The sequence below is a fragment of the Drosophila nasuta genome, chromosome X (assembly GCF_023558535.2).
Source record: "Drosophila nasuta strain 15112-1781.00 chromosome X, ASM2355853v1, whole genome shotgun sequence".
Lineage (NCBI taxonomy): Eukaryota > Metazoa > Arthropoda > Insecta > Diptera > Drosophilidae > Drosophila > Drosophila nasuta.
In genome coordinates, this window is record NC_083459.1 from 24,093,725 (window position 1) to 24,116,381 (window position 22,657).

Consider the following 22,657-nt stretch of genomic DNA (forward strand, 5'->3'; position numbering starts at 1 on the left):
TAATTTGGTATATTCTACAAATATTACATCATTTGGTATATTTGTAGTAATTTTGCGGTATATTTGTTTGGTATTTTGATATATCACCACCTGCAAAATATATCAAATATATCGGTTGATATATTTTTTAGTATTTCTATGTTAATTTGGTATATTATGAAAATAATACCGCACAATTTTGGTTTTATTCATAATGGATAGCGAGTATCTCACAGTCGAGCACACTCGACTGTAGTTTTCTTACTTGTTTGTTGTTGTCGGTAATGTTAATGACTTTGCGGAAGACACAATTTAAGCAACAGCGCAGCGCTGATGACACATTCGAGTTTTGCCACGCCCCCTCCACTAGCAGAATCTTTTACACCAAGAAAAAAAACAATGAGCGCAAACTTTAAACATATTTCACGCATAGTCAATGAGGGCACAACACACACACACACACAAAAAGCAAATAAAATACTATAAAATAAAAACGAAATACTTTAAAAATATGCCATAAAAATACCAAAAAAAAAAAGAAAAGAATGATGGGAAAATACTAAATAAATCTTGGCACAGCAGGGCTGCTGGCTGGCTGTCTCTTCTGTCTGTTCTGTCTGTTCTGTTCTAGCTGCCTGACTACCACCCGTTGGCCAGGACGCGGTTTGCCAGCTAACTTATTGCATTTTGCAGTTTTAACATGATAATAACCCCGACGGTGACCTGCAGCAAACTCACCCACACACATACACACACACCCACACACATACATGTGCCACGCCTCCTCCTTTTGGGTAGCAGTTTACGCCTTTGCCATTGCCTTTAATGCAAATGCTTCGCAGTTGTTTCTGTTTCTTTGTGTTTGCCCCGACCAAAAAAAAAAAGTACAGCGAAAAAAAAACGACACAAATTTCACATTTTGCATACCCTGCAAGTGAACGGTCTCCAAGGGTAGATTAGCTTCTGACTACAATCAGTTGCAGTGCTTACAACTTGTTAATTAAAGGATGAGTTCAGAGTTATTTACTTCAATGCTTTGTTTTATAATGCAAAAGTAAGAGTTGACTTGGCAAAAATATTCGCGAAATATTTTGTATATGGGTAATTCTCTGAAGAATATCGCGTCTTTTCATTGAACATAAGCTGAAACAATTTTAAAAGTAAGAAAAGGTTACTCTTATATCTCTAGATTAATACTTTAATTAGAGCTAAGAATGGTTTTGGAATTTTCTTTCTGTTTTGTTTCGTTTTGTTTTGTTTTCTGTTTACCCACATTCTTAGTCTTAGAGATCTTAATTGCTTTGGCTGATAATCTGGTATATTTTGTGCTTTATAGTATATTTTAAACGTACATAATACTATAGTATAATATCGGTGTATTTTCAGTATTTTTGTGTTATATTTATATGGTGCATTTTAAATTAAATGCTGCACTGTATAATATAAAAACTTACGCCTTTGGTATATTCTTAGTATATTATTTTGGTATATTTTATATTTAATACAGCACTGTCTAATATAACAAATATATGCGTTGATATATTTTCAGTATTTTTGAAGTATATTAGTTTGGTATATTTTAAATTGAATACCGCAATGTTTTGCTTTTAATCACAATGGTTAGAGGGAATCTCAGAGCTGACTGTAGCTTTCTTACTCGTTTCACCTTATTTCACTGCTTTACAGGGTAGCAAAAAGTCGACTATCTTGCCATCAATTTGATAACAATTTATGTGTGGCGCAACTGTGGCAACTTAGGCAACGCGCTGCCGAACGAAACCCACGCGGTCCTGCGGCATTTTTCATTTTCTGTTGCCCGCTTTACTTTTTTTTGCTTTCCTTTGCTTCCTATTCCAGGGAGAGGGTTGAGGTAGAGGAAGGGTAAGGGATCGGGATCGGGGGCTGCAGTATGATATACGATATGGGCTAATGCAGCCAGTCAGCCAGCCAGCCTGTGTTTTTTTGCAACGAGTTAGATGCGCCAAGCAAAGCACTTTCACTACATAAAGCAAAACAACAAAAAAACAGAGGGGATGAGGAAGAAGGGGGTGGGAAGGGGATGATGAAGTGTGTGTGCGGTCTTCAAAAGCTTTTGGGCCGCAGCACAAATTAATGTCAATATTGATATTGGCCATAACATTTGGGCCCGTTAAGCGCTAACGAGTTGCCAGGTGCCCGCCATCAAAACTGGCCAAAAATTCAATGCTTTGGTCAACTTCTCTGTCTCTCTCTCTCTCTCTCTCTATCTGTCTGTCTGTCTACACTCCCCCTTTTCCCATTTCACCTTTCGCCCGCTTGATGTGTCGCTCGTGTTTAGTTTTCCGGTTTTGCGGCTTTCGCGGTTTCCGTTTCGCGCTTCCATTTGCATGTTTTCCATGTTTTTCGCCTCTCTGCCCATTTGATGTTTAGTTTGTTTCATAAAATATTTAACAATATTTATAGACACAATTAAATGCATTTAACGAATTTTAATTTAATAAATAAATTATGCAAGCATTTGACGGGGATTTTCTTTAAACCCGATCATAATTCAATTTCAATTGAATTGTCTCTAAAAACGTTTGTATTGTATGTGTTTTTACATTGGTTTGCGAATCTGCTTTGTATTGGAAAAAAGGGTATTATAGCTTCATAACTTGATATACCATATATTCGGTATATTATGCGATATATTTGACGGGGATTTTCTTTAAAGCCGATCATAACTCAATTATTATTGGATTGTTTCTAAAAACATTTAATTTTATGCGTTTAGATTACATTAGATTTAAAACCTTTTTTGCATGGAATAGCAAAGGTATACCACATACAGCTTTTGGTATATTTATTTGGTATATTTGATGATTCATTTGGTTGTCTTTAAAAAAGTTTATATTTATGAGTTTTTACATTAGTTCTTAAAGCTGGAATATAAAAGGTATAATAACTCGATATACCATATACATCCTTTGGTATATTATGTGGTATATTTGTTGGGAATTTCATTTAAGCCCGATCATAATTCAAATTCTATTGAATTGTCTCTAAAAATTTATATAATACTAACCATTGAATAGAAGGGTATTATAACTGTATATACAATATGCAGACTTTGGTATATTAATTTGGTATATTCGAAGAATAATACCGCATTAGGTAGTTGGTGGTCGACTGTAGCTTTCTTTTTTTCTTTATGTTCGCTCTTAAAAATATTTTATTCTTGCTGCACAAACTAAAATACAATTTTCCAAATACATTAATTTGCTTTTAATTTTAAATTAAATTTTGACATTTTAGTGCAAAGCAAAAGCTGTCCAAAATCAACTCTGAGCTGCAAAGCATCGCTTTTTTTTATCTGTATTTTTTGGTATACAAAATACGTAAACTACTTTTGCTCAAAAAAATATGTCTTCTAGTTGGCGTTGAAACTGTCAAAGAGCTGCTCCATCAGTTCGTTCAGATTTTTCTCATTCCATTTCGAAGTCTCGAAAAGGAAAGATCAAATTCATGTCTAAATTTTTACTTTGGACTTGGAAAAAAAATTTTATTTCGCTTTTAGTTTGTGATAATTTCTAGGATTATTTTTGTGTTCATTAATTAATGTTCTTACTTCTGAAGGAACAATGCAAATAAGTTTGCAAACATTAAACAAGTTTCAAATGGTAAGAAGCCAAAGAAAAAATTTGTAAAAGGAATGACTTGATAACAGAAAACATGTTCCAGGAGCTGACATGAAAAGGAAAGATGAGAAAAAACCGTTTCGAATGCTGTATTCTTTTTCCATTTCCTGACGAACATATTTTGTTTAAGACTTTCAAATGTTGTTGAGCCCATGAAGATATTTTTTGTAACGTTATTAATTCGCATTCGATTGCGAAGCACTCAAAATTTAAAGTCGTACTATGTGCTTTCCCAAAGAAGACGCAAAAATATAATCATATACATAATCCCAGAACTTCCGGCTAAAAAAGGAAACGACACTACGCAACGCTTGAATCGCTATCCAAAGAATTGGAAATGGATTAATTCAAAGTGCCACAGAGAACACAAACTATATTTTTTATACAACTTATACGAAACATTCATCATCATTGCATCACTGCCTGCTGTTCAATCAGACTGCCTGCTATACTTTCCACACTTTCAACTTTCAACACAAGGAAATCTCATATTATATGAATCCCACTTGTTTTTACACCTTCTTTTGCATATGAAGTTCGCATCATTTTGTGGATTGTCCAGACTAATTACTACACACATATTTTGTAAAGCATTTCATATGTTTAATATTTTGTGATTTACATATATATTTTGTTATTTTCGATTTGCGTTCAGTATATTTTGTACATTTGTTTGTTACCTCGATAATATGTTTGTTTTTATTATATAAGCAAATTTTATTTTTAATATATACATTTCGAAATATATAAGTATTTGATAAATATACATATTTAGTATACTGGTTATACCAAATATATCGTGTAGTATACTTTAGTATTTTTTCAGTATATTCTCTTATCTTAGACGATGTAAGAGAGCGCCTTTCCACACTCTACCTATAAAAGCAAAACAATGCAATATTGATCTTAAAGTATAACAAATATACGTTTCAGTATATATAATTTGGCATTTGGTCGGTATACATAGTTGGTATATTGGATATACCAAATAAAACATATGGTACATTTTAGTTATTTTCGGTATATTTAAATAGTAATACAGCACAGCCTGGTTTTTATTGAGAAGAGGTAGTGAGTACTTATATAAGCAAGTTAAATGTTATTCCAAAGATATACCAAGTGTAGTATATTGTATATATAATATACAGAAAATATCAATTTAAAAAACACATTTCAGTATATGTATATTTATATGTATATAAAATAGCATTTTGTATATGAAAGAATTTGGTCGGCATACATAATTGGTAGATTGTATATACCAAATATAACATGCAGTATATTTTAATAATTTTGTACCTTATTTACATATTGAAGTGCAGAATTACTCATAAAATATACCAAATATGCCTTTTTATACCACTCGGTATATTTAAGTTTTTGTTCGGTATATGTATTTGGTATATTTTAAAACCAAATATAATATATTTTAGTATTTTCCTACCCAATTCACTTACATAAGCAAATGCAGAATATAATATATAATAAAGCATATAAAAAATCAATTTAAGTATTGGGTCGTTATACTTATTTTGTATATTAAATGTACTGATATACAAAAAAATATATATATATATATATATATATTGTACTGTTTAGTATTTCTTCGGTATATTTTAAAGAACAATACCGCCTTATGTGTTGCTAAGCTAAAAATCTTATAAAGATTCGCAACTTCTTTTCTCCTTCTGTCAGTCAGGTGTGTGATAATTGATAACGATGACAAATGAACTTCAAAGCTGCCGCTCATGATAATGCTATGTTATTTGTGGCCAAAATTTGCTTGAAAAAGAGAAAGAAGCTTGCCACTTGCCACTTGTCAATGCTAAGCTGTTCCAAATTCCCTGCGGTCTTTACTCAATTTGTGTAATTTGCACTACAGCAAAAGACAACAACAAAGAGAACGAGAACGAGAAGAGCTGCAATAAGCCTTTACCATAAGATGACACTAAAAGCTGGGGCGAGAAAACTATTTTGGAAGATTGTTGTTGCAGCTTCTTTGGCCATGCTTTTGTTAGTTAATTTTTGTGGCTGCCATGCGATGCGATACGATGCGATGCGATGCTGTTGCAGCAATGTCAAGCGGCGTTTAGTGTTGTGTAATGCCTTGTGGCAGTGTTTGCTAATACCCGAAAAACTTACTTTAAAGTCTACCTTTCGCACATACTTGCACCGCTTTTGTCGGTTCGCTTTTGCAGCAAATACTTGCGGCTTACAACTCGCAACTCAACTCTCAACTATGCCAAAGATTGTGAATGAGCTGCAAACATTTTGTGAGTGTTTTTGCGCAAAAACACAAGTATACAAGTATTATATATACAAATAGCCGAAATACTTTTGAGCCAAATATTTTGCTGTTACTGCTGCTGCTGCTGAGGCGAAAAGTTTCTCATTTTCGGGGCGTACATGCGGCGTATACGCAACAATCCGTTCGCTTCTTTTGCACAGATCTACCAATTACCATCTGCCACAATTCGCCAAGGCCCAAAACAACAAGAAGATGGCGAAGGCAAACCTTGAAGTTAGCCATATATCTCTCACATGGTTTTCATGCCAGCCATCCAACCAACCAGCCAGCCAGCATCGACTTTGGCCACAAGTAATCTGGCCAAAATAGACAAGAAAATCCGTTAGCCGGCAGCATCAGTAACTCTTGCTGCAGCTGCTTCTCTGTCTATGTCTATGTCTATGTCTATGTCTATGTGTATGTGTGTGTGTGTTAGCGTGTGTGTGTGTCTTGTAAGTAGCTGCAGTCATTCGTAGCTGCATTAACTGGGATTTGGCTACGCATACCCTGTAAGCAAGCGATGCACTTGAAAAGGTTGCTTGACTTGCAACTAGAATTTGCAAATATACAAATATATTTTCCGGGTTGCTTTGTTGATTACAAAATAAAGCCATCGTAGTAAAATCTAAGTAAAATACACAACATCGATTTAATTTTCGATATGCGATGCTCATCTAATCATAAGATCAAGTGGGAAGCATATTTAAAACTAAATGTGATCACGTTTCTTATGCTAATTATAATATTCATAATATGAGCACATTTAAACAATAACATTATTTTAATAGTAATTCAAAATGTTTGTAAATTAACATTTCACATACAGCTGTGAACAATGAAATAGCAGTGCGACAGACAGACAACTACATAAAGTTTTTTTGCATATTCCTTTTTGTTAGTTGATTGCTTGCACATTGTTTTTGTTAATTTAAACATGGAGATAAGAAACAAGGAAAAGTCCCGTTAGATTGAGAGAAAAAATCCTTGAAGTTCATTGTCGCTTAAAATCTTCAACCAAGTTGGATTTCCAATGACATAAATTTAGGGGAACGATGCAAAGCTAATCAATTTGCATTATATCTTTAAACGCGTAGGTCGTAAGCACTGCTATTTCAAAGTTTACAGCTGTATGTCTCACATTTATTTCAGATGCTTTGAAGGAAATCCCTTTTAAACGTAATTTTATATTTTTATGAAATTAAATGTTATGCACAATATTATATTTAAAATATTTTTCACATTTCTTCGACATTTATTTATTCAGAAATATTTTCTATAAGATACATTGATCATATGCAATGTTGCATTCATTAATTATTATATACAATTTTGCATTAAGTATTAAGTATTTAAGTATTTAGTCGATATGTTGAATATACCAAGTATAAAATACGGTATTTCAGTGTTTTACGATATATTTTCAGAATAAAACCCCACTATTCTATATATTTATTTTCATATTTATTTGGAAAAAAAATGATTTCCAACAAAAATTAGTTTATTATTATCATAAAACAATTTCGAAATGGTGAAGAATGTTGCAACAGAAGATTTCTTTTATACAGGATATCTATGAGCCAGGCAAAGACATTTAACTTATGCTTACTTGTTGGATTTAGATTTGGGCATTGCATTCAAATAAAATATCAAGTTGCCAAGTCGCGCTCGACGTCTCAGCTCTCAACGTAGTAGCTGCTAGCCGACTTTTGCAATTTCAATCTGCCCACAAAAATGCCAAATGTCAAATGTGTGTGCGACAGCAGAAGATAGAAAGAGGGAGAAGAGGGGAAATGGAGATGGGGAATAGGAAGCGACACAGTGAGTACAAGCTGCAAACAAATCCAGAGACAACAAACCGCATTGCGAACTTTGTCCAGGAGGCAGGCCATAAACTTTTGCGCACCCAGAAACTTGCAGCCTACAATCTATCCAATGCAAGTGCACTGACAAAAAAAATAGAACGAAAACCCAAATCAGAGAGTTCAAGCTTAAGAAAGTTTCCTTTCATAAGACAATTGATTTGTCAGTGAAATGAAATTTTGTCAAAGTTTCAAATATCCAAAGCAATGCTTAACGACTGAATGTTCAAATTCTCTCAGTGCAGTCTTATCGAATAAATAACCGTTGTCAACTTTTAATGGGTCAGTCTGTGAAATCGATTGAGTTCCATAACTGTAACTTACGTTATGACGTAAGTGCCACTGAGCATTCAATAACGTTACGTTGCCAAACTTTGTCGCTTGCCATCAAATTCAATTGGATTGTGGCAAAGTTTTTGATTTAATATTTCAAATTGAATTCACTCCACATAATAAACTAAAGTTATTACGTTACGTAAGTTTATGGAGTTAACCAAGATTGCTTCATGCATTTTTATGAATATATTGAAGAGAATTAAGCCAAAGCATTTACGTTATTGGAAGTATTTTATCAAATTAGGTAAACGGTAAATATAAATAGAAAAAACCAAACTTTTACATTACGTAACGTAAGCGAAATATACGTTTTACTTTTACGTTGAAAGCAATTTGTATTTTAAACACATTTTAATTATGGTAAATATAAATTTGAAAAAAAAAAACAAATTTTCTAAATTTTACAGCATTACATAACGTAAGAGGAATACACGTATTTCGTAAGCTAAAAGTAACTTTTATTTTGAAGACATTTCAATTATATTTCTCACTTGTGAAACTGTTTAAAGAACACAAAGTTTAATTAAACGAAAGCCGCTAAAGCTGTCTGTGCCTTTTTTCTTACGTCACGTAACGTAACTCGTAGTTAAGCCTTACAGTTTATGACACTCATTGTAGACTTAACAGCAGCATAATTCCCTCATCAATAGACAACCAAGTGGTAAAGTGTTTAAAATGAGCCGCTGTTGTAAGCCTATTAAGTAACGCCACTTGGCCTTACGTAAAGTAATATACGTATCACGTAAGCTGAAAGAAATTCGATTTAAGACATATTTCAAATATGCTTCTTGCTTGTGAAGCTGTTTGAAGCGCAATTCAACGAGAGCAGCTTAAGCTGTCTGTGCATATTTTATTACGTAACGTAAGCCAACGTAATACATAGTTAAGCCATACAGTTTACACACACACACACACACATTGTAGTCTAAAGCGCAGCATAATTCCCTCATCAATAGACGGCCAAGTGGCGAAGTATTTAAAATGAGCCGCAGTCGTAAGCCTATTAAGTGACGCCACTTGGCCTTACGTAACGTAAGCCCGACGTAATGTGTGTGTGTGTGGGGTATTATTTGGAGTGCACATTTGGAAGATTCCATTAAGTTACCATTTGCATACTTAGTTTGGTCTTTGAGACGACAGTCACAAATGCCAAAAATAAATCCAGAAGCTATAACGTAATGTGCGTAAGTGTATTTACGACATCCGCATGTGTGTGTGTGTGTGTGTGTGGGTGTGTACATGTGTGCTTGAATTGCCGCACATATTTTATATGAAGGCACTTTGAAATTGGGAATGCATGCATTATTTTTTGCTAGAGCGCCCAGCAAATTTATGTGCGTCTATATGCCCGCCTCTCTACCCTCTACCCTTTGCCCTCTCTCTACAGGGGCTTTCCCACATCGCTACAGACAGTGTGCTTCCTATTCCAATTGCCAAGTCCTTTGCTTGTCTTCAGCTGATGCCGCGAACGCACAGAAGCAGAAGCCCAAGAAACGCGAGAAGCCTTTTCGAATGTCATATGAATTTTTCGCGCTTGACTGTCACTGAGTGTGTGTGTGTATATATGTGAGCGTGTGTGTGTGTATGTGTGAGACTGTGTTGTTATTGGTGCGCAATTTTCGTGCACTTGGAGCAGCTAACACAATTTGTGTGCGCGCTTGATCTTATGATAGCTTTCCTGCCTCTTTCAACCATTCCTTGAACATCGTGCCACCTTGCCACACACACACACACACACACACACACACACACACATACTCGCTGCCTGCCACTAACTACAAACTGACTGTCGCTATAATTTTCCAAAAGGATTTACAATGCTAAAATTACTTCCTAAGCCATTCGACCTTGTCGTCGTTACATCGCCTCGCCGCCTTCCTTCAGCCTTCAGCCTTCCTAGCTACTACCTTATACTACCTCCTATTACCTCCCACTGTCTCCCATCTCATCGCTAAGCAAGGACGAGGCCAAGAACGAGAACGAGGAGCTCCTTCAGCTTCTTCGCGTATATGTCGCAACCTTTTCGTTTTATTTTTCACTTTTTTTTCTCACAACTAAGCGCAAATCCTCACAACGAACTGTTTACATCTATATTGAGGTGCCTGCTGCTGTCTGCTGTCTGCTAGGGATTGGGTTTGGTTTTTGAGGGTTCGGCTTTTGAGGTCGCTGGAGGAAGTAGAAGACGAGGCGCTGAGCTGAGACTGAATAGGCAACTGGCAATGGGCAGAGCAACTGAATTGTTTGTTCGCCTGCAAAATGCCATTGGCCTCATCTTTTCTCTCTGCATACCCTTTAAAAAATTATTTCAAAAGCTGATGACAGTATGACTAAAGGCAAATTTTGGTCATCGTTGAGTTGAAGTTTCTCAAAAAGAAGATATTCAAAATATTTGCATTTAATTGCAACAAAAAATGATCTTTGCCATTATTTTTGTCATTATTTTCAGAGTTTATTTTTAGTGTTGAATAATTATATAAATTAATTGCATATATACACTACGAATACCTCAAAAATACTGCAACAATCTGAAGTGTGCGGTTATATGCATTGCATTTAACTTTAATCACATACAATTTTGTCTGCAATTATCTTAGATGTGCAATTAAATAAGAGAAATTATCAATACTAATAATGCTGATTTCATTGCAAATGAAGCAGCACAAAAAAATGTTGCAATTATGTGCAATATGCTTATTGCATTAAAATCAAAATGATATTTGAATTATTTCTTACCATTGTTTTTACTGTTTATTATATATATTGCACTAATGATTGATACAACTTATCAGCTGTTTGCATTTAATTGCAAAGAATTTCATTATATGGGCAGTTAATTGAGTTTTGCATTCTGTTTGTCATTATTTTTATATTTTTTTAGTATTAATGTTGAATAATTTTAGAAATTAATTGGACATATCACTACGAATACCTCAAAAATAATGCAGCAATTTGATATATGCAGTTATATGCAATGCATTTAAGTTAAATCACATAAAATTGTCTATGTAATTATCTTGCATGTGCTCTTAAAAATAAATTAACTGCGAGTTGAGCAAAATGATGCAATAATCTACAATTTGCAGTTATATGCTAAGCACTTAAGTTAAATCTAAATTAATTTTGTATAAAATTAGCTTGGATGTATTCTTGATTATAAAGTAACTGCGAGTTGAGTAAAATAATTCAATAATCTACAATGCCCACTTAGATGCAATGCATTTAAGTTAAATCGCATAAAAGTTTGTATGCAATTATCTTGGATATGCTCTTAAATATAGGTTAACTGCATTAATCTGAAATATTAAGTTGTATGATATGCATTTAAGTTAAATCTAAATTAGTTTTGTATGCACTTACCTTGAATGTGTGCTTAAATATAAAGTGACTGCGAGTTGAGTAGAATAACGCAATAATCTACAATGCACACTTACAATGCGATGCATTTAAGTTAAATCTCATTGAATTTTATATGCAATTATCTTGGATGTGTCTTAAACAAAGGGTAACTGAAAGTTGAGCATCAATAAACGAAAACCGTTTTAGTTGAACATTTGCTCTTGGCCCTTTGAGTATTTTTGGCTTATTTATTTGTCTCTCTCTCTGTGTGTGTCTGATGTCATCCTTAGGCTGTTTTTTTGTGGGCCGCTGATCAACTGTGGATGAACGCCCACTCAGCGACATCTGCTGCCAGGCACCGCAGCCATTTTAGCATTTCACACTGCCTGCTATAAGTTTGTGCTCTTCCTCTCGTTACTTGTCGTTTGCCTTTTGAACTTTAATGCGCTCCGTCTGTCTCTGTCTCTGTGTGTCAGTATCTCTCTTTCCTTTATTCTCTATCTCGATGATGGCTCAATTGTAAGGGGGTAAGTGCGCACACATGCTTTGCATATAAAGGTTGCAAGCTAGTTGCTCGTAATAGTAATTCCATTTATAATTTACTGTCGTCGATTTATAAATGAGCCGATGCCATCAACGCAGAAAGGCCAGAGCCAGAGTTGCCAGGCTTTGTGCACAAGTGCTTAACATCATTTTAGACGCATTTGTGGCCTTAGCAAGCAAATGATGATACTCAGCTGAATTTACTTTGCACTGTAAATAAAATATTCAATTTAATACAAATATTATATTTGACAAGTAGAAAGAAAACAATTATAACATTCTTTCTCTTGAATATTTAAAAACTTTAATCGCGACTAACTGCACAATTTGTGTCAGTGTACAGATCTTTGGCACAGCTGCAGCACAGGGACAGCTATCCATTAAGCTGTGACCTCGAGCATTGGCTTACACTTAGTTGCTCAGGGCTCCATTGCGTATACGTAATAATTACAATTTTGCCAGCTGCAGCAGCATGTTCATGTTTTATTTCCATTGTACTTAGCATTAAAGCTAAATACTTGTGACATGGAAATAATTCGTAGCTGCCGTTGCATAGCTGAATCATCCACAAGTTAGAATACATTGCTATTCTGTTTAGATAATTGATTAGGTTTATTTATAAACTGATGCATATTTGTTTTATTAAATTTTTAGACTTTTAAGGCGTCTGCAGATAACGTCTCTTATAGTATAGAAAATACCATATTTCATGTAGTAGTATATTGATATACCAACCTATAACATATTTTTAAATACTTTTTTGGTATATTTGCATGTAGTAATATATCGATTTACCAAAAACAACATTTGGTAAATTTAAGTATTTTTAAAGCTTACATATTTATCAAACGATATCTATTTCTACTTTAGTATTATATCGATATGCTAAATATACCATTTGGCATATTTATGAATTTATTTAGGTATATTTATTAAGTGTCGTGGCGACTTAATTCTATTTATGATGAATATTAGAAATTGTTATTCAAATTAGTTGATTCTTACACTTTTAATATAAATAATATGCTGCACTACAAGTAGTAGTATATAGATATACCAAATATAGCAGTTGGTATATTTGATAATATTTTTAGGTACGCATGTAGTAATATATCGAAATACCAAATATAGTATTTGATATTTTTTAGGTATATTTATTAAGTCACATTGACAACTATCATAACTTAAATAAAATTTAAATTTAAATGTAATGTATTCATATCATTGGTCGGTATTTAATTGTATTGGTAGTATATTAATATACCAAATATAGTATTTGGTGTATTTGATGATTTTGTTTAGGTATATTTATTAAGTAACATTTCAGTATACCACATTGCAGGTAGTAGTATATCGATATACCAAATATATAGCATTTGGTATTTTCTTAGGTATCACATTTACTACTAGGGGTCACATTTACTATTACTTTAACTTAAAAACAATTTTAATTTAAATGTTTAATACTCATTTCAATTGCTTGTATTTAATTGCTTTGGTAGTATATTGATATGCCAAATATAGTATTTGGTATATTTAAGTATATTTTTAGGTATAATTATGAAAAGAAATTTACTACTACTTTTACTTACATCAAATTGAAATTGAAATTTATAATATTCATTTAATTTGCCTGTTTTTAATTGCTTTGGCTGAAAATTCCAGGTGTAGAATATACCGCATTGCTTGTATAGGTATTTTAAAATACCAAACATAGTAAACTTCAGTTTTTCTTATGTATATTTATTAAGTGATATTTCAGTAAGATATGTCGTATATTGATATACCAAGTATATAGTATATTTAAACATTTTTTTAGGTATATTTATATTATATATATTTCAATTTAAATGCCTAATATTCATTTCTTTCATTTCAGTTAACTATTGTCGACACTTTCATTCTTATATGCGGGTGAGTTCTTTAAATGAAAATTCTGTAAATTTAAATTATTTTATGATTTTTACTTAAGCGAAATGCAAATGCTGCTGATTGTTGTGTGTGTGTGTGTGTGTGTGTGTGTGTGTTTTGTAAGCTGCATTTAATGTGAACCGAGATTGTTTTGTACTCGTAAATGTAACAAATGCTGGGCGTCTTAAGCTTTAAGTGAAACGGCAACTTGTGCGTAATATTTTACTAATAGCTGTGCATATATTTTAAGCAGAAAGCAGACAACCGCCATATGTATATCGTGGCATGAATATGCAAAGCAAAGCTTTTTGTAATTTGTTAAATTCAACGTCGCCTTGCGACAACTCGAGTTTGTTTTGCTGCTTTGCTGCTTGCGTTGGCAAAACTTATAAAATTATGATACCCAGAAAGCAACAAATTTTAATTGCAAGAAAATTTTCGTAATTCAAGCAAACACACACGCGAAGCAGAGAAAGAGAGAGAGAGAGATGGAAGAGGGGAAAATGGAAAGCAAGATGTAAAAAACTAAACCAAGAACAAAACCAAGCTTAAGTTTGTTTTGCCAAGGGGTGGCAACTCTACGACTCTACAACTCTGCTCTCTGATTGCAGGCGGAACGTGTGTGATTGTATGTGTGTCTGTGTGTGTGTTTGTGTGCTTGCAAGTTGTAAATTTATTTTAGCCAAGGCGCGTATAGCGCATAAATTGCTGAACGCAAGCTGCTTAAGGGTTGCCACCCCAAAACAAAAAAGCACACAGCGAAATGCGTGTGTGCGAGTGTGAAAAATTGAAATTTATTGTTAGTGTAAGCCTCACACACACACACACACACGCACACTCTTGCACCTTGTAGTTTTTGCTGTTGAATTACTCGCAGACAAAATAATAATGTAATAATAATTTTTCCAACTCGTTAACACATGAAACGTGTCCGCTACACATGCACAGCCAGCTCTCTCTCTCTCTCTCTCTCTCTCTGAACTCTGACCTCTCCCGCCTTACCGCAAGCAACCCTTGACCCCGCCCCCTTGCCTTGGGCAGTTACCTCAAGCATTTCACACACAAACACACACACATAGAATGTTGCCACAACAGCAGCTGAAGAATCGTGTGTGGATTATATGCATCTAGTTGGAATTAATGATGCGCAAACTATATTGCCTCACGGCAGCCTCAGTGAGAGTGTGGAGCGGGGGGAGGGGGTTGCATGAAAGTGGGGGGAATAAAAATAGGGTGTAAATGTCTTAAGTTGCAGTTGAAAGAAAAAGGCGGAAACGTTTTCGCTGCCAATTGTTTAAAACTAACTAAAGCAACAGAAACATTTTTCTGCTGTTAGCGCTTAAAGCAATTAAGTAATTAAATTAAAATAGTTAACTAATTTAAGATTCATTTTATATATTTAATACACAGTTCCGTATAATTCGGTAGTGCGATATAATGAGCTTAGTATATTAAATAATTGTATAAATATTGACTATTTTCTATTGATTAGAAAATAATTGTGTTAATATATTCTATAAAGTAAATAATTTACTACTTACTAACTAGGGTATACAAATACAAATACTATACTTAGAATATAGTATATTATTTAGTATATAACCTAATAAATAGCAAATAATACTATAGCTTTAAATTATATACTATACTATAAGCAAAATACTGTAATTAGTATGAAGTAAAGTATTTAGAAATCAGTATAATATTTAGTACGTGCTAAGCAATACTAAATGATGTAGTATAGTATTTAGTATATATGACTACACATTTAGTATTAACTTAATAATACTTAAACTTAAGCTACATTTCTGATATATTCTAAGTACTGTATTTAGTATGTAGTATAGTATTTAGTATATGTGATAAAAAAAACTTATTATATTGTATATTATTAAGTATATGCTAAATAATACCATGACTTAAACTACATGTATATTAAATACTGTACTCGGTATGTAGCATAGTATTTAGTATTTTGACTACATATTTAGCATACAGTATATTATTTAGTACATAGAAAATAATACTGTAACTATATACTATACTATATACTAAATACCATGCTACAAACTAAATGCAGTATACAAATACAAATACTGCACTTAGCATAGTATTTAGTATATTATTAAGTGTATAAAGAAGATAATGCTATAACTTTAAACTATATACTATACAAATATATTGTATTAACAGTATTAAGTATTAAAACACTATTTAGTTTATAATTATAGTATTCAGTATATTTATCATATTCTATGATATATACTATATAGTATTTATGAGTAATTATCACAATATTTTTATTTGATAAACACAATTATTTTTCGTGGGCATAGAACACTTTTTCTCATTTTATTATCACAATTTACATGCACCTAAATTTAATTGTACATATAAATTATGCTTACTAAAGGAATCGAATTATAGTACTAACTTGGAAAAATCTTATCAGCCAATAAAATATTATATTAAGCTGCTTACAATAATATCTACTTTAAAATCAGAAAATAGTTGAAACAAGTAAACGTAGTTGAAAATTTAAACAGATTAATTGCAAAGAAAGTAATATTTATTGTGATTAATCACGTTGATTTGTTCAATTTGAGCTCTAATTGTTTTGCGCTAGTAAATAAGAACTTAACAACGCTACTGACAGCTGGCCAGAAAAATAATTCTGTGTATTTTTCAGCTCAAAAACTAAACGAGGTGATGTTATCTTTCTTTAGCTGACTCTCAGCTGTGTCTCTGTGTGCAATGTGAAAATATTTGATTTATTCAATGGTATAATCATTTCTCAAGTATTTTGCCTTATTTCGTTCTCTTGCTGCTGTGGCACAAAACAAGAGCTTAACAAGGCAACCGACCGCAGAGCACAAAAAGGGAGAGAGAGAGAGAGAGAGAGAGAGAGAAAGCAATGCTGCCTTTCATTTTCCCGCACAAAAACGAAAATGAAAACAACAAAAAAAAAAAAAAAATGGAAAAAGAGAATAGAAGAACAACTACAGCAAAAATGAAAGAAATCCATTTATAAAACGCTTGTAGTGCAGTGGGTCGGTTTTGGTCCACAGAGCTGAACTAGAATAAAATAATTGAATTCAATTTATCGGCATAAATTGGTTTTAATTAAAACTGCAAAACAAAGCAGGAGCAAAAGTGCATAAAATCGCCAAAACAACGAAGCAGGAATGCTCTAAACGAATTAATATTCACATTTTTATAGTTATTGTTATCTTTTTTTGCTCATATCTAAAAATTTATTGCATTTTTTGTCGATAGGAAATTCCTCACTGAATTAAGCATACAACTTTTTTATACAAATGAACTTGTAAATTTCTGAATTAAATTTATATAGATAGAAAATAGGTTCAGCTAAATAAAAGCTGAAGCCATGAAATTAAATACAAATGTAGTCTCAATAGAACTTTGTTGAAAAATATTCCATCGAGTGCAATCAATGCATAGCCAATACAAACTCAGAAACTATAAAAGCTAGACCCTTGAAAATATATGAAAAAGATCAAGATTTTGGTCTAAGAAGTGTGTCAAGAACATGAAAATCTTAGTGTTAGAAAACACATTTTGATTTCAAGAACATTTGATGTATGATTCAAGTTCTTAATAATAAGAAGATAAAAATCTTATAGTTTGAAGAGCAAACATCTTATTATTAGATCAAAATATTATAGCATTACTTTATTTTATTGTTTTTTTTACTGGACACACTATAACCTATGCAAATTCTGGAACTTTTAAAGCTGAAGCTATGCAATTTAATATTCTCGTAAATATACTTGTTTTCATATTTTATTGGTTAAAAATTAGACATTCTAATATGAACTCATAAACTCACGAGTTCATAACAACGTAGTCTTTTGATCTCTTCTACACAGTTCCAATTTAACACAAGTCTAATTTGAAATGAACTCATAACCTTTGAAGACTGTTTTTAGTATATATTATAGTATTTAGTATATTTATTGTATAGTATTTAATATAACGTATCTAGTATTTAGTATAAAGTATTAAGTATCCATTAAATTATGTAATATAGTGTAGTATATACTAAATACGTAATTTTGTATCATATATAATATTACGTCTTTAGTATATAGTATACTTATATTACCATATATTATTTTACGCATTAAGTATATACTATATTCATAAATACTGTAATATAATTTAGTATACTAATGAGTATTTACCATGTATTATGTATTTAGTATATATTACAAAATTTAGAATCTAAACCAGTATTTAGTATATTTGGTATTGTACTTTCCATAAATTATGCATTTAGTATATTTTGCAATATTTATTAAACTTATCAGTACTTATTAAAATTTAGTATACTTATGAGTATTTACCACATATGCTATATTTAGTATATATTCCAATATTTAAAAACTTGCAGTATTTAGTATATTTAGTATTGTATTTACTATATATTACGTATTTAGTATATATTATAATATCAAGTATATATTTAAGTGTTTAGTATATAATATAGTATGAGTATTTACCACATATTACGTATTTAGTATATATTACAATATTTGGTATATTTATAAGTACACACTTATTACAATTTATTTATCATTTCTCCACAATTCTTTTTCGTGAGGAAAGAATTCAATATTACATATTGTATTTATGTCTCAAAAATGTGAATTATATCTTATTGCAGTCTACGATAAATTTAAAAAGAATTCATAAGCTATAAAAAAAATATGGAATTTAATATACAATTTTGAACATTGCTCTGTAACTTTGAATAATATTTAGTCTATCTAATATCAAATCATGGCTGGAGTTTCTTTAAACTCTTCTAAAATATGCTAGAGAACATAAGCTTTAACCTAGATATAACCTAAACATAACTCAGGAACCGCCAAAGTTTTCGATGTAAAATTATGAATACAATTTGTGGCATGCTTGATAAGAAAGTTGAGCGACTCGCAAGGCAAATTCAGCAAGCACAAAGCGAGAGCAAAGAAAATTTGAGAAGGAAGAAGGAGAAGAGGAATAAAATTGAATAAAAAAGACATTCGTCATGGCCAGAGCTAGAGATTTGCGAAGGTAAAGCCAAAGGTGCAGCACAAATTTGTGGCCAAGCAGCAATTGCAATAAAAGTTATGCGGGCATCAATTCTTTCCGGGTATCGCATTTTATTTGAATAATATTCAAACCGAATTCGTTGTTGGGCTTAAAGTGTTGTCTTAATCTGGGCAATTAGCTCAGCTGTTTGTTTTACATACGAGGCAAGCGGCACAATTTCCAACTCCAACTCCGGTTCATAGTTGCAACTGCTGCTGGCTTCCTCCTCATCCGATTCGTCATTCTCATATCTAAGTTCTTGCTGCACATCGATGCGATTCAAATTCTGTTGTAAGTACGCCAGCTCATTGATGCTCTGACGTATTAAAAACCGAACATCAGGCGAACACAAATCCTGGTACAAACGCCAACGCGACGATCGCTCATCCTCAACAACAGCAGGAGCAATATAGTTAGCTTCTTCGTCGATCAACCAAGTGAGACGCTCTTCGAGCGCTGTCTGTGCTGGAAGTTCGCCAATCAGGCGACGCAGTGGACGACTCAAGTTCGTTTCGAAGGAACGATCTTCGCTCTGCAGCCATTCATCGATGCCAGCTTTAATGCAGTCCAACTCCAAACACTGGTCGTCGATGTTATCTATTGAATTGTACGAGCCCAAGTCAATATTACAAACAACCGGCAGCGAATTCGTGTTGTTCGTTTGCACCAATCGAACACTCAACTCGTTTAGATCACGCACTTGACGCTGCACGGACACAATATCGATTAAATCTCTGTCCCAGCTCAGGGTTCGTTCATCATCTTGCTGCTCCTCTTCGGTCTCTTCATCGTTGTGGTTGTCGTTGTCGTTGTCGTCATCGTTGTGGTTGTCGTTGTCGTTGTTGTTCTCTTTCTCGGTTGCTTGTTCAGTCTCCTCTTCAACATCTTCAGCACTGTCGCCAACATCATCAGCAACATCTTTAGCAGTGTTGCCAACATCATCATTAAAGCCTTCATCTTTATTATCTTCATCATAATTAACATCTTCTTCTTCATCTTCATCATCATTAACATCTTTAACATTAACATCTTTAACATCAACATCTTTATCATCAACGTCTTCAACATTTTCAACATCTTCAACATCAACATCTTTATCGGCAACATCTTTATCATCTGCATCTTTATCATAAACTGCTTTACCATCAACATCTTTCTCATCAGCATCGTTATCATCAACATCTTTATCATCAACGTCTTCAACACTTTCAACATCTTCATCATCTTTATTATCTGCATCTTTATCATAAGCTCCTTTATCATCAGCATCTTTATCATCAACATCTTCATTATCAACATCTTCATCACCATTAACAAATCCATCTTTATCTTCATCAGTGTCGACACTTTCGCTGCCCATCATCATTGGCCACATTTGTCGCGCATATTGAAAGTCAACGTACAGCGATGCTGTTGCTGCAACTGTTGCTGCTGCTTCGCTCTCCGCAAGTTGCACGTAATCAACCAAATTCACAAAGCGTGCATTCAAATTAAGATCCTTATCGCTGCAGTTGATCACGCATTCCCTGTCGCTCTCGGAGTTGCCGTCTGTGTCGTTGCTCTCATCGATGTTGCTGCTGACATTGCAGTTCCTGTTGCATTTCAAATTCACATTGTTGTTCGGGTTGCTGTCATTGCTTATGATGTTGCTGTTAACATTGATGTTGCTGTTATCATTACTGTTGTGGTCAGTATTGATGTTGCTGTTGCTGTTATCACTGCCGTTGTTGCTGCCTTCATCGATGTTGCTGTTGCATTTGAAATGAACATTGTTGTTTGGGCTGCTATCATTGCTATTTCTATTGCTCATGTTGATGCTGTCCTCATTGATGTTGCTGTTAACATAAATGTTGCTTTCCTCAATGATGTTGCTGTTATCCAGTCTGTTATTGCAGTCTCCAATGCTTTTAATGTGGTTGCTCTTTCCATACCTGATGTTGTTACTGTTCCTATTGATGTTGCTGTTTTCATTGTTTATGCTGTTGCTATTTTCATTGCTGATGCTGATGTTGTTGCTATTAGCAATGATGTTGCTGTTATCACTACAGTCTCCAATGTTGTTGATGTCGTTGCTATTTCCATTGCTAATGCTAATATTGTTGCTCATCTCATTGATGTTGCTGTTAACATTGATGTTGCTTGTGTTAATGATTTTGCTGTTGCTGTTATCACTGCAGTCTCCAATGTTGTTGTTGCTGATGTTGGTGATGTGGTTGATATTTTCATTGATATTTTCATTGTTGTCATTGCTTATGCTGTTGCTGTCAATGTTGCTTTTGTCATTAATGTTGCTGTTATCACTGCTATCACTGCTGTCGCCATTGTTGCTGATGTTGTTGATGTGGTTGATATTTCCATTGTTAATGTTGTTACTGTTCTTATTGAAGCTGCTGTTTTCGTTGCTGATGCTTAAGTTGTTGCTTTTGTCATTGCTGTTGCTGTTGCTGTTATCACTGCTGTATCCAATGTTGTTGCTTCTGATGTTGCTGTTTCCATCTCTGACGCTGTTGTTGCTATTATTCCAGTTGCTCTTTTCATTGATGTTGCTATTCTCATTGATGTTGCTATCTACGTTGCTGTTATCACTGCATTCTCCAATGTTGTTGTTGCCGTTGTTGTTGCTGTCATTACTCTTTCCATCGCTGATACTGTTGCTGATCTCATTGCTGTTGTCAATACTGTTGATGTTGCTCTTATTACTGCTGTCTCCAATGTTGCTACAATTGCTATTGTTGTGGCTGCTGCCGTTAGTCAGCAGCCGTGAGCGACCATTTGGCGTGTGATTAAAGCACTCGATGATCGTGACCTGCGATTGGCAACTAAACTTAATGCTACGCTCAATGTCGAAGCAAAGCTGCAAAGCTATATTGAATGATTGATTGCAGTTGTCGCAAAACAATTGCCGTGTATCGTTGGCCGATGGTTCCTTCGGCAGCTGCTGTGGCAACGACAACGACCACTTCAGCAGTTGTTGTTGCATGGCTGCAATCCATTTACGTTTCACCACAAAATTGCTGGCATATTGTCGCCCGTTGTGCAACAGCAATGTGGAAATGTTGCAGCTACTCGATTTGCATTGCTCGCGGGCAATCTCAATGTGCATTGTTGTCGCCGATGTGATTTGAATACTAAACTTGCTTCTCGCTGTCTGAAGCACATCTTCAACTTGTTGTTGCTGCTGCTCTTCTGCCATGATTAGCGAATTTCGCCCCCCTCAAATTAGTGTTTGCTAAATACCTCGACTTCCGCTCAATTAATAAAGCACGCCTGCGGCCACATGAAATTGCCAATTTCCAATTGCCAGCTCTTCATCAATCTTTTTTTGTGGTTGCTAAAATTTGTTGCAGATTTGTTCGTGTGCCTTCTCTTCTAATTGTCTGATTATTGCAGCTTTTATTTCTCTACTCACAATGTGTAGAACAACATTTTGTAAAGTCAGCTTGCAACGCCAACTTAAGTTTTGCTTTAGTATGCTGAGCATCAAGTTGGATGCGCCTAACTACTAAGCACCACAATAAGTTGGCTGCGCCTAAAAACTATGAACCGCATTAAGTTGGCTGCGCCTTTTTGCCATCTGCCTTGTTAAGTTGGTTGCGCATAGTGTTTTTCACTTAATTTAAATACTAAATTGGTTAAGTGTATACGTATAT

At 33.8% G+C, this 22,657-nt stretch overlaps 1 protein-coding gene and 1 long non-coding RNA gene across 2 annotated transcripts; one reads left to right on the forward strand and one right to left on the reverse strand.

The window, feature by feature from the left end:
- Positions 1-3,393: 3,393 nt before the first annotated feature.
- On the forward strand, positions 3,394-4,326 carry LOC132795973 (uncharacterized). The gene is made up of 2 exons (XR_009633489.1): positions 3,394-3,620; positions 3,682-4,326. It is a non-coding gene; the product is annotated as an uncharacterized LOC132795973 (long non-coding RNA).
- A 14,790-nt stretch (positions 4,327-19,116) lies between these two features.
- On the reverse strand, positions 19,117-22,200 carry LOC132795679 (putative uncharacterized protein DDB_G0282133). Its single transcript, XM_060806537.1, has 4 exons — positions 21,054-22,200; positions 20,851-20,968; positions 19,902-20,686; positions 19,117-19,790 (listed from the first exon to the last, which is right to left on the reverse strand). Exons 1-4 carry the CDS (start codon positions 22,198-22,200, stop codon positions 19,117-19,119), a joined length of 2,724 nt encoding a protein of 907 aa, XP_060662520.1.
- Positions 22,201-22,657: the final 457 nt, after the last annotated feature.

Bases quoted from the DNA above. Each gene is read 5' to 3' on its own strand.
- LOC132795679 (XM_060806537.1), bottom strand. From the start codon at position 22,200: ATGGCAGAAGAGCAGCAGCAACAACAAGTTGAAGATGTGCTTCAGACA. The intron at 20,969-21,053 runs GTAGTGATAACA...CAATGAAAACAG, and splicing joins CATCAACAACATTGGAGACT to CAACATCAATAGGAACAGTA. The intron at 20,687-20,850 runs GTTAACAGCAAC...TGACCACAACAG, and splicing joins TTGAGGAAAGCAACATTTAT to TAATGATAACAGCAACATCA.